The sequence below is a fragment of the Anabrus simplex genome, chromosome 6, assembly GCF_040414725.1.
Source record: "Anabrus simplex isolate iqAnaSimp1 chromosome 6, ASM4041472v1, whole genome shotgun sequence".
NCBI classification, from domain to species: Eukaryota; Metazoa; Arthropoda; class Insecta; order Orthoptera; family Tettigoniidae; genus Anabrus; species Anabrus simplex.
The window spans coordinates 336,426,665-336,439,317 of record NC_090270.1 but is presented as its reverse complement, the minus strand read 5'-3'; the positions used below and the strand labels follow the sequence as shown (position 1 = coordinate 336,439,317).

Genomic DNA, 12,653 nt, shown 5'->3' with positions numbered 1-12,653 from the left:
AAAATACTACTGGATCATTGAACATTTGCAAGTTTTTTTAGGTTTTTAGTTTTGGGTTTTTAGTTTTTCTTTTGCCTTGCGTTTCCAATTGGAAAGTCCTGTTAGCTCCCCTGTGCAAGTGCTTTATTTATTGGATTACTGTACTTTGTGTTGTGCATATACACTGACTGAGCAAATGTCATGGGATAGCGGAGCACTGATGTGCAGGTGTGTTGTCTGCGTACCACACGCCCCTGTGCCAGCGGCAGTTGTATAGGAGACCTTGTGAGCAGTGGCTGTGCATGTGACAGGTGTAACATGGAACGTCGTCGTGAGCTGACATCGTTCGAACAGGGTATGGTGGTTGGTGCCCGACGGATGGGCAGTGCGATTTTGGAAGTGGTGCGGGAATTCGGCCACACGATCAACTGTGTCCAGGGTGTATCGTGAATGGTTGAATGCGGATGTTACCGTCCACAATAGATGAACGACCGGCCATCTAGCCACCCTCGATGACCGTGACCAGCGACATCTGAGACGGATTGTCAATAGTGACAGACGGGCAACCGTGCAACAAATCACGGCTCAATTCAACACAGGCCGTGATAGACACATTTCCCAGTGGACAATCCGTAGGAGCATGGGTTCTCTGGGGTAGGGGAGCCGGCGCTGCACACGGGTGCCACTGTTAATCCAACGTCATCGGGCACAACGCCGCGCATTTGTCGCCAATCACCAGGGATGGACACTGGAACAATGGCGTAACGTGATATGATTGGACGAATCAAGATTTCAACTGCACCATGCCGATGGGAGGCACCGTGTATGGCGTAGACGACGTGAAGCGATGGATCCCGCCTGCCTCGAAGGTGTGGTCCAGGGCGCTGGTGTCTCTGTTGTGGTCTGGGGTGCATTTTCCTGGTATGGAATGGGCCCCCTAGTTGTTCTGGAAGAGACTTTGAATGGTACGTGGTATGTTGAGCTGCTCGGAGACCATCTCCACCCATTTTTGGCCTTCGAGCGCCCAGACGGTTCTGCGGTGTTTCAAGATGATAACGCGCCGCCGCATCACTCCCACGTCGCTCGGGGATGGTTCCAGGAACATGCAGCGGAGGTCCAACGACTGCCATGGCCACCCAGGAGCCCCGATATGAACCCTATCGTGCATATCTGGGATGTCCTGGAACGCAGGCTCTGTGCCATGGATCCTGCACCCACGAACAGACCAGCATTGGCGGCAGCTCTGCAAACGATTTGGTGGTCAGCTGCGTCCAGAAGACTACCAGGGACTTGTCGACTCACTTCCACGGCATCTCACTGCAATTCGCAGGGCCAGAGGAGGCCCCACACGTTATTAGGTGCCTATCCCATGACATTTGCTAAGTCAGTGTATTTCTCCTTGTCTTTGAATCATGTGTTTGTTTGTTTTTTCCATTTGAAAGATTTAAACTATGAATTGGAGTGATTACATGCTTTCATGGGTCTTAGAATGTTTGGCAGTTTTGAATTATGGGTTAGTGTTTGATAATTCGAAATTGTGTAGCCTGAATTTCGTGGCCCTACGACTTTGAATTAATGAGGTTTTGTGCACGCACGCACACAAGGGACTATTTACAAAATCTCTTGTCCTTACAGCAGATCTTGGGCTTTCTGGTATTTACCTAGAACAAGCAATCCCTTCATAATCTTGACACCTGTCTCTTTTCACTTCCATGCAGAGGGATTCAAACATACATATGTTGACTATCACTACACAATTGCTGTTCACTTTGCTCGACTCCAGAAAAGGCCAATGACTTGCACAATCAATGTAAGTAACTGTTCCACACATTGAACTACTCAACACATATAACTGGACAAGACAACAACACAATACAACTCATCACCAACAACTCAACTCTCTACTCCAACAACTTCTCTAACACTCCACCACTACGACATACTCTCTAACACACCCTACTCCTGTTCGTGGCGAGCCTATCTTACAGTATATACCTGGTGATGAGGTTCTAGTATATTCGGGGTGTGGTCAAAATAAGAACATTTTATTTTCACCTTCCAGAAAATCCACAGAGACACCAAAACGAACAATATAAGGTGAAGCTGGCCGGGAGGTCACTGGCCTGATTTGTTCATTCTTTTCAGGAAATACCAAAGGAGACTTTCAGACGGCTAGCAGTTGCTTAATTTTTAGTGGCTTGAGAATTTTTTTTTTTTTCATGTTTCCTTGTAACACAAATTTTTCAGTTACTATTGTTTGGAAAGATTGCATACTTCTACATGAAACAGCAAGTCACCTCTTTACACTCCTGTGTGTGTGTGTTTTTTTTTTTTTTTTCCTTTTCCCATTTCATGTCTTGAATGTTCTTTGACACAATAGTAAAGAAAATTTTACTGTATGTCTTATTTCTTGACTCCCATACAACATACCCAAAATTCTGTAAATTTGGTGGATGACACCTTCCTTGTAAGTGAAAGAAAGAATTGCTGATAATTGGTAATATTTGATAATCAGTCTGCAGAAGTCTGTGCATTTATTACTACAAATTATCAGGTTGATCCATAGAATCCTGTGGAGGTCTGATTTTAGGATTCCTTTGCAATTTGTATCTTATCTTCAATGGTGTTTTTGTTTGTTTAACAGTCCCCGATAGAGTTTTATTTGTATGCTTCACTTCAGTTCATCTGTCTGTTAAAGAACCTTTGTTTTTTAAGCAAAACTATATCTTATTCTGTGAAATCCATAATGTTTGTTTTCCAATATATGTTTGTGAAGTATTTTTGAAGTATAGTTGTCTACTTTCAGGTTTCTCAATGGACTGAGGCAGAAGTTGATCTCACTGTATCCTTTGCATCAGTCATCTGCTGTTGTAACGGGTGGAGTTGCTGGAGTGAATGATTCAGCTCCTGATGTGCTTGAAGTTCTTCATGTGTACTACCCTGGCGAATTCAGTTTGCAAGAATTGGTTCCATTTACCGTTACATGCTTCATTCTCTTCCTTTATATGTACTTCTCTGTGCGCAAGATAGAATTGGTGAAGTCCAAAGTGGGGATGGCATTTAGTGCTGTGGTAACAGTGTTGGCATCTCTGTCAATGACTATCGGATTGTGTTTCTTTTTCGGTTTAATATTAACATTAAATGGAAAGGAAGTGTTTCCATATTTGGTTGCTATTGTTGGATTGGAGAATGTTTTGGTTCTGACAAAATCTGTTGTTTCAACGCCTACACATTTAGATGTTAAGATTCGTGTTGCACAGGGATTAAGTCGAGAAGGCTGGAGCATAACCAAGAATTTACTGACTGAAGTGACTATTTTAACTGTTGGCCTGTTCACATTTGTTCCTGCTATTCAGGAATTTTGTATTTTTGCAATAGTGGGACTTCTATCAGATTTTTTCCTTCAGATGTTTTTCTTTACTACCGTACTTGCTATAGATATTCATAGAATGGAACTATCATCGGATTCACAACATCGTAGAATTCATTATAATCCCACTAACGCTTCCAATCCTATCCTGAATCGCACTCCTCTTCGTCATTTCCGTTCACCTACACCAGGGAATTCTGGAAAGTTATTAACACGATCTAAATCTCATCCCCGGTTAAATGGACACTGTAGTGGAATGACTTCTTCAAATTATCCTACAAATGTCGTCGCACCACCGCTTAATTCACCACCACCTCTCGTTAAGTTACCAAAGCGTTTGAGGTTAGTACATTTTTGGGCAAGGACGCGAATATTTCAACGCGGCTTCATGATTTGTATGATTGTGTGGATAGGTGTTATAGTGTATAATTCTGGTATTATGCAGCAAATGTACCAAGTGACCTCTGATACTGAGAACAATTCTCCTGATATGGGGCACCACACTGGCATAGATGAGACTCAAGACTTACGGGATTATTATACAACTGCCAAATCAGCACAAAGTCATGTGCTATCTGCTGCTGATCGAGCTGCCATCTTGGATAATATTGATGATCTACAGACACTACATTCTCTTATCGACCTGGAGGAGGGTGGTGTTCCAGTTAGGACCTCGAAAATTTATAAGCATTTAAAAGCAGAGGTGAGTATTTTTACTATTTGAAATTGAACAGTTCTGTACATTAATGTTTTTAATGATAATGCATATTATTTTTTCTATTTCACACACTCTTCTGAATATTTGTTATGTAAGCTGGGGCGAATCTGACCAAGAATAGCAAATGCTGGGGCTGTACCATAATTAAGGCCACGGGTGCTTCCTTCCTGCTCCTAGCTCTTTCCTGTCTCATTGTTGCCATGAAACCTATCTGTGTTGGTGCAACATAAAGCCATTCATAAAGAAAAAAAAAATGTTTGCCATCTTTGCAATAAGATCTTTCTTATAACATTTTCAGGTGATGTAGTAATCAAGTATATGCCAGTGCTTACAGCGTGGGTGCATTTATGTATTCTTAAAACGATCTGGTTGGCGGAACTTATAAATGAAAAGGCTAGTAACTTAAACAGCCATGTATCTCCATGTCAGCAGATGTATCAGTTTATCTAATTACAGTTATATGAAAACAAACTATAAGTAATTTTGCTTACAAAAGTGCTGCTTAAAAGGAATCTTGTATTTCTGTAAAGGATCATAGAAGCAGCTTCCTTCAATAAGTTAAATGGACATTTAAAATGGTATAAAGTAGAAATTTATAAAAAAAAAACAGAAGTTATGATGGGGATACTACATCATAAAGATTACACAAGAATGGACTGTTTTGGGTAGAGTGTTTGACAGAAGGAAGATATGAGAACAAACCCCATATTTACAATTTGTAGATAGACTTTCTTCGGAACTAACTTTTTGAGCTTGGCAGTTTTATTTTGAGAGTAGGGGGTTTAGGATTAAGAGAAAAGGAAGAGGCCACGAAAAGATTACACAAGTGATGAAGGACAAGAAACACTGGGAAAATGGAATCCGTAATATTTATTATACATGTACATTTAGTACATTATTGCTGGCTTTCTGAGCTCAAGTTGGTGAATTGATACTAGCAAAGTCTGGTTGTATTTAAATGTGCTCAAATATACCAGCCAGTCATATTTGTCAGTAGATAATCAGCATTTTAAAGAATTCCTGCATGACAAACTTAGAATAAAAATATTTAGTGGAACGTAAAACCAATAATATTAAATTATCATCATTTCCATATTTATGAAGTGGAAATTTGTATTAACGAGTGTGTTCATTTTAGATTGTTGATATTAGATCACATGGTATTTATAAAGTTAGAATATGTTACATTTTATTATGTTCTTGCCCTTAATTACATCTCCCAATATTCAGGAATGTAATAAATATTACCATTATTTTATCTGAAGGTGGAGGATCAGCCACGACCTACAGATTCAGGTCAAGATGACCTTGCACGACTCAAACATTCTGGATTTGATCCTTGGCGTCGTCTCTCCCACCGTCATTGGCCAGCGATTTTGTCTCTGTATAACATGTCTGTAGCAGGACATTATATCACCATCTTACCGGCCATCCGTATATCTCATGCTGTAACCCCAGAAATGGCACGCACTTTGCGTAATCTGGAGGAACAAGCCTCTCAGCACTTTCAGTGGCAAGCACTGGCTGCTGCTCTCGATCCACTTGATTTCTCTGGTGAGTAATGGTTCTCTGGTACCTCAGAGTAAAAATATTTAGTGGAACATAAAACTAATAACATTAAATTATCATAATTTCCGTGACATGTATAAAGTGGAAATATTTGCTAACTAGTGTGTTCTTTTTAGAATGTTTGTTACATAGATCACATGGTATTTACAAGGATAGAATGTATAAAGATAGAATATGTTACATTTTGTTATGTGTTTGTCCTTAATTAGATCTCTCAATTTAGGAATGTAAGTACTGTAAATATTACCATTATTTTATTTGAATATTAATACTGGCGTTGTAGGTTAACTGTTACTTAAGCCATAGGGGTATCTGACCACACCAAAAACTTGAACCTCTTAAGTGCATCGCCGACAGATCTGCCATGTTACACATGAAATTTAAGACGGTGAAGATGGCCATATTTGAATGTGCTACCCTCCAGATATTGCAGGATTTTTAAAGGTTTTTGAAATTTTTTCATTAACCCCTCAGTGTCGCAGCCATTTAAAGAGCTTCCTACCCCGCGGCCGAATGAGATTTCAACTACGCGCGACTGAAATACATTGATTCACTTAAAGCGTTACTACTAGTATAAGAGTAGCCCGATATTCACGAAATTTGGAATTCCTTATGGGAGAACTATGTACATGAAGATAATTACATAATTGTTTCATATTTCCTTAGTAATTTAGTTCCGTGTGATAGAGTTCGAAGCACTCTTCGAGACAGAGACCCAAGGCACACTCCTGGCAGCAGTACACCGATGTCTTCTTTTCACCGTGTTTTGAACACGTGATACAACGTCTCTTAGGTTTGGATTTCTCACTCTTGGGTGCTAATTTCCTGATAAAACGTATTTCCTGCAACCTTGGAACTGTATTATCTGATGCGCGCCGGCCTTGAATATTTAGTTTCCCGCCCGAGAAGCGTATTTTGTACTACGTAAACAAACCTTCCATCAGCTGAAACTGATAAGATAACTGCTCAATGTTTGTCCCTGTGACTTGTCTAAATATTATTGGAGAATCTAGGAATCATAATTCACTGTTGAAAACTTCCCTTTGACTTGTATGCGTATCTATAGTCTCCTACACGAAATTTCCAAGTACTGGTTCCTCCTCATCGTCACTCTCATCATTTACCACTGCATCGGCCACAGCCACATCATCTATTTCATTATCACTACTGCTAATACTGCCACTACTACTTCCGACTAAACTTTCATTTGAATTATACAATATTTCAAGCACGTTACTCTCAGCAGGAGCTAGCCATTGAGCGCGGTGCGTCACACAAGCTGATGAAGCTGCAGCGGGACCGAAAGCGGCAGGATGAAACTGAATGAGGGGAATAACATTTATGACGAATCAAACCAACTCGATACATATTTCAGATTAAAAGGTCGATACATCGTCTTTCAAACGAGATATATACCATACACAACTGCTTCTCGTGTCGTATGACAGAAAGCAGCACTAACTGATGCCTACACAGAGCACTCGTGGAGAGTTACGAAAAGACTACAAGCTGAGAAATAAAGACAAATATAATAAATAAACTGCACTCTTAATACAAAATTAGAACAAAGAACATCACACGAAAAGACAAACTTCTCAGATCATCATTTCTTTATTTTATTCTGTGGGAAAGAATGAAGCAAACGGACTATTAGAAAAGCAGGGATTGGTGCTCAGACATAATTGACAAATACTTATCCTTGCAAAAGCAACTACACTTTAACGATTTTCAATTCTTATTTAAAACACTGATAAACCCGAAAATGTCTTCTTGGAAACAAAACAATTTGCATATCCATAACACCAAAACTCTTTGCGCTATAGCCGTAAACTCGAAACCATGTATGGGTCTATACCACGTATAGAGGTCGGCGGCTACGGAAGAAAAGGGGGTCTATACCACGTATAGAGGTCGGCACTGAGAGGTTAATACTGCAGCAATTTTTAAATATAAATTTATGAAGATAATAAGTTCTACAACAAACAAAATTCTGATGCAGCTATGGTTGCCATTTAGGTTAATATTTTGAAATTTGACAAATATTGAGGACATCTTCTGAAATATACTAATACAGATTCTAATCTAATTGGTCAATTGACACAGGTATCCTTGTTTGCAACCAGTAATTTGCTTTTCCGCTGTTTGTCACTTGATGACTGACTCGCAACCAAAATTTTTAGGGAACAGTCTGAAACCATATTACAGAACACACTTCGCACTAATTTGAAATTAGCTCATTATCTAAGTTTATATATGCCTGAAGCATCAGAATCATCATGTTCACTTGGTGTGTAGTTGTTATCCTCATCCTCAATTTCAGAACCTGAGTTTTCCATAACATCCAATATGGATTCATCGTCTAAATTACGCCCACTTGATTCAGACACGCTAAATATTCACAAGAATGACACAAAAAAGCCTGCCTCTCGAACACACACTCTTCCTGTCCACATGCAAGTACGTACTTTACTGCTCATTTCACAGCTGAGAGTGAACGATGATGCAGCCTCACGTTATGTAGGAATGTGGCTGTGTTATCAATGCCTTCAAAGAACAGCTCCCGACTTATGATCATAACTAGTATATTTTATGCTTATAGAAGCATCCAACAGTATTTTGGTGAAGTCTCAGCTCGCTGAAACGGCGTCTCCTATTTTTAGCTACAGTGAAATTGTGCACCCATACATTCTCCGAACTCCCACCAGCAGCAATGAAATAATGCGCCCATAGTCTGTACAGGTGGTGTCTCCAGTGTATTATATAAGCTCTGATCTTACCTGATATTGTTTGCAAATTTACTGTATCTCTTATTATGTATTTCTTATAAGATATCCTGTCCGGCCACGGCTGCTTCCTTCCAACTCCTAGTCCTTTCCTATCGCATCGTCACCATAAGACCTACCTGTGTCAGTGCGACATAAAGCCACTAGCAAAAAAAAAAAATTCTGTTCTGTGATGCTGAGTTTATTATAATCAGGAGGTATAGTTGCTGTCAAGTACTGTGTAATTCAAGAAGGTAGCTTATAGAACACTGTTCCTTTTACTCTATCACCCTTAATCATGAAACTGTAGTTTCCATTGTAGACTGCTGATTATGGTGATGCAGTATTAAATTATGTAAAATTGCCATTAAAAATAGTGTAATAATGACTCTCTTAAGTCAGAAGCAGCAAACCTTTTCAACACTCTGATATGCTTTGTTAGTTAAGTGATCACATTTAACGGAATAGAAGAAAAAGTACCAAATATCATATTTTAGGAGGATTGTAGAAAGTGTGAATAAACTTGATTTTTTTTTTTTTGCTATTTGTTTTACGTCGCACCGACACAGATAGGTCTTATGGCGACGATGGGATAGGAAAGGCCTAGGAATTGAAAGGAAGCAGCCGTGGCCTTAATTAAGGTACAGCCCCGGCATTTGCCTGGTGTGAAAATGGGAAACCACGGAAAACCATCTTCAGGGCTGCCGACAGTGGGACTCGAACCCACTATCTCCCGATTACTGGATACTGGCCGCACTTAGGCAACTGCAGCTATCGAGCTTGGTAAACTTGAAACTTGAAATTGTGTACAGAATTTGAGTGATAACTCTGAACTATCACACCGGTTCTCACGTTTCACGTTATGAAAACAGGGTGTTTGATAAGTCGCTCCCTAATTTCAGTTACGAAAATATATCGTCCCTGAAAAGATAATGTATCCTAAACAACAAGATATGAATTTTACAGCAGATGATAAAAACAATTAACAAGTCGAATACTTATATTTTAGGCAGTTTTGGTTTTTATTCTCCTCTAGAAATTAATTTTTGAACATATTGTCATATTAGTTTACGTATTTATTCAGTTCCAGCGAAGAGGACCTTATTTTAAAGTTAATGTCGCTTACGATTGTTTGCCGGTTGTTGTCTAGTGCATTGTTTAACAGAGTGTTCCTCTTGATGGAAACTTCTAAGTTCCCATGGAGGGAATTAGATATTTTTCACCAATAGAGCTTTTCAAAACCAGATCAGATGTAAGGCTTTTCAGGCGTTTGCTCTATTAACCAGCGTTTCGTCTTAGGTCTGACACTAGACTCATCAGAGTGGGATGTGTCAGACCCTACCCACTGACGCTGGGGTGTATGCAGGTGAACTTATCAGAAGCCCATTATAAGAGGCACAGTCTGATAAATCTTCCTTATGATATTTTGGATGGATTGGCTTGAAGGAATGTAAGGCATGAGAATAATAAGATATTTTCTTGAATGATTGTATTAAGAAATGTAGATTAACAATAGGAAATTTGACTTACTACACTGCAAGGATAGATTCAAAGTGGGAATTACACTGATTACAGTACAATATTTAGAAAGGAACATTATCAGTCCTCCTCATCTGTTTGTGGTAATAGATCACTGTTTTACCTCAGCACCCTGTCTTGTTGGATATCACCCATCAGTCGTCAGAAGTACACTCATTTTCCACAGCAACTTGCTCACAAATTTATTCACAAGATAAGTACTGTCATGTCATGGTGTGTGGCCTCCAGAGAGGCCTGATGCAGGTCTTTCGAGTTGACGTCGTATGGGCGACCTCGATTAAAACCCTTCTGTTATATGTAATCTTCTTCCAGTTGAAGCCTAACTCTTTTTCAATACTTCTCAGACTGATACAACCTCCTTGGAAACCCATTTACCTGACACAGGTCATAAATTAGATAATTGATGGAGTTGTTTTCTGAAGAATGTTAAATTCATGGATTGTGCATCAAAATCTTAAAAATCCGCTACACGCTTTTCCCTTTCCGTGGTTTTCCTGATGTACTAAGCGAAGTTTCTTCAGTCTTGTGCTGTCTGTGTTCTAATTTTTTTTCCCTACCTGTTTAATGTCACAATAACACATTGAAGGTTTTTGGCAACAGAGGGATAGGATTGTGAAGGTAGCGGCTGTGGTCGTAATTAAGGTACGTGGTGTGAAAATGGGGGAAACCACGGAAAACCATCTTCCGGGTTGCCGACGGTGGGATTCGAACTCATTTACTTCCAGAATGCAAGCTCACAGCTGCGTGACTATAACTGCATGGCCAACTTTCTTGGTTAACCCCTTAACTGGGGTATAGTTTTTTAACGTCAACCAGACAGTGGGTAATTCAGCGCAATGTGCACTTTTGGAATGGGTACAGTAGCGTGCGGCAGATGTAAATACTGAACCGAAAAATAATATTTTACTTGATTTATTTAAATTATTAGTGATATAGTAGAAATTCAATAGCATTAAATTATTACCGTTTTTCTTGTAAACCCGTAAATATATACACATATGCACAGTGTGTTCATACAAAAGTGAATATAAAAAGTGTTCCTTTCATTATTTTTGGTGACATTTTTCAAGTTTTCAGATATGCATCAATAGGTTATACATAATTTCTGGTTCATAGGTCATTCAGAAATTGCGCACAGTGTGGTAAATACAGAAGCACGGGCAAGCACAAAGTGCCACGTCACATTCCTCACAGCAGTGGACAGTTTCCCATCGCCTCTGGTTTGACAGGCACACAACACAACGTTTTCTTGAGTAATTCCTACTTCCGGTCGGCGGGTTCTCAGATGTGAAGTGACGTGCGGTTAGTCGTTGAACTGGATCTCCAGAAGTTCTCCCTGGACTTTTTGATTTCACTGTTGAATCACAATACTTCTGTCAGTTTTGATACCATATTAAGATAAGTTGAGAATCAGTCCCACCTGTCTTTTGGAAAAGAACAAATGAACTGAAAACAGAAATGTCCAATAAGTGCCGGAACGTTTTCATATACACAAATAAATTCTTTACGAAGAATTTGGCACGGACCACACTGTGGCTACTCCAACCACTACTCTTATACTTACATCTCCTTCACACAATATACATAACATTTGTTTGAGCGCCAGTTGCTTTTTTAAGAAAAACAACAAAATTCGGTAGAGCATACCTCTTATATCAATTATCTCAAGGCGTGAGGTGATAAACTCACATATTTGGCAATATACAGGGATATGGATCAGGACAATATTAAATTACTGTTGCATTTCCACAATTGAGGATTGTACATGGAACTGGAATCACTTATTATAATTAAAAAATAAAACTGAGTTTATGACTAAATTTACGTCACAATGAACAATCATTTACGTCTTTTAATTTAACAAAAGAGATATATCGTGAGATTTGCGGTACAAAGAAAAGGAAAATTTAATCTAAACAAAAAAAGCTATTGGCATGAACTTGAAGTGAGATGTGATATCGCCGCTGATTACACTCTTCTTCATGTTATGAATGCATAACATGTCTGATGCTTTAATTACCTGTTGTCTGCATACACCGCTGTTGAACTTGAAAATTCTTGGGAAAACCTGTGAGCTGAAGTCGGGAGCCGTCTGTTGTTATCTTCTTATATAACAAGGAGTTGGCCTACATACCATGTACGCGTGTAGGGAGCTCCAATGTAATCACGTCCACTCAATATATTATAAGAGATTTGAAAATATAATGGAGACATCTTGTGAAGTCCATCCTCCAAGAAGATGATGTTTCTTTATCAGCATAGTACCCGTCTCTGCTCGGATACAAGCACCACTTGTAGACTTCCTCGATGATTACCTCTTCAAACACAACTGTTAGCTCTGACCATCACACTAAGACCACTTCTTCCATTTGATACATCTGACTATTACATATGATCTCTACACGATATCAACTGCTTATGAACTGAGTAAGAACAGAATACCTCTCCCCACCGTCGCCTTGACTTTATATAACCTCGCGATGACGACTCCTCTCCCTACTCCTGTTCATCCCTTCCACTTCCACATACAGTAGCTGGCGAATACTGACACTTGGTCGCAATCACGTGTCCACGCACTGATGTCATCAGTCAAGTGTTGTCTAAGCTTACCCAAGCGGTCCGAGAATGACTGTACCGAATGAGTCACCGGGAAATCTCCTTGTACACAACATTCCCAGTTAAACATAGCCTCGATTGCAAAATACTATGCCAGCTC

General features: G+C 39.5%; 1 protein-coding gene across 3 annotated transcripts in view; it reads left to right on the top strand.

The window, feature by feature from the left end:
- SCAP (SREBP cleavage activating protein) overlaps positions 1-12,653 on the top strand; it is a 364,198-nt gene that overhangs the window by 201,839 nt on the left and 149,706 nt on the right. For all 3 annotated transcript variants that reach the window (XM_067148878.2, XM_067148879.2, XM_067148880.2), the window contains exons 7-8: positions 2,786-4,052; positions 5,333-5,621. In XM_067148878.2, coding sequence (XP_067004979.2) covers positions 2,786-4,052; positions 5,333-5,621 — 1,556 coding nt within the window. The remainder of the gene's footprint in view (positions 1-2,785; positions 4,053-5,332; positions 5,622-12,653) is intronic.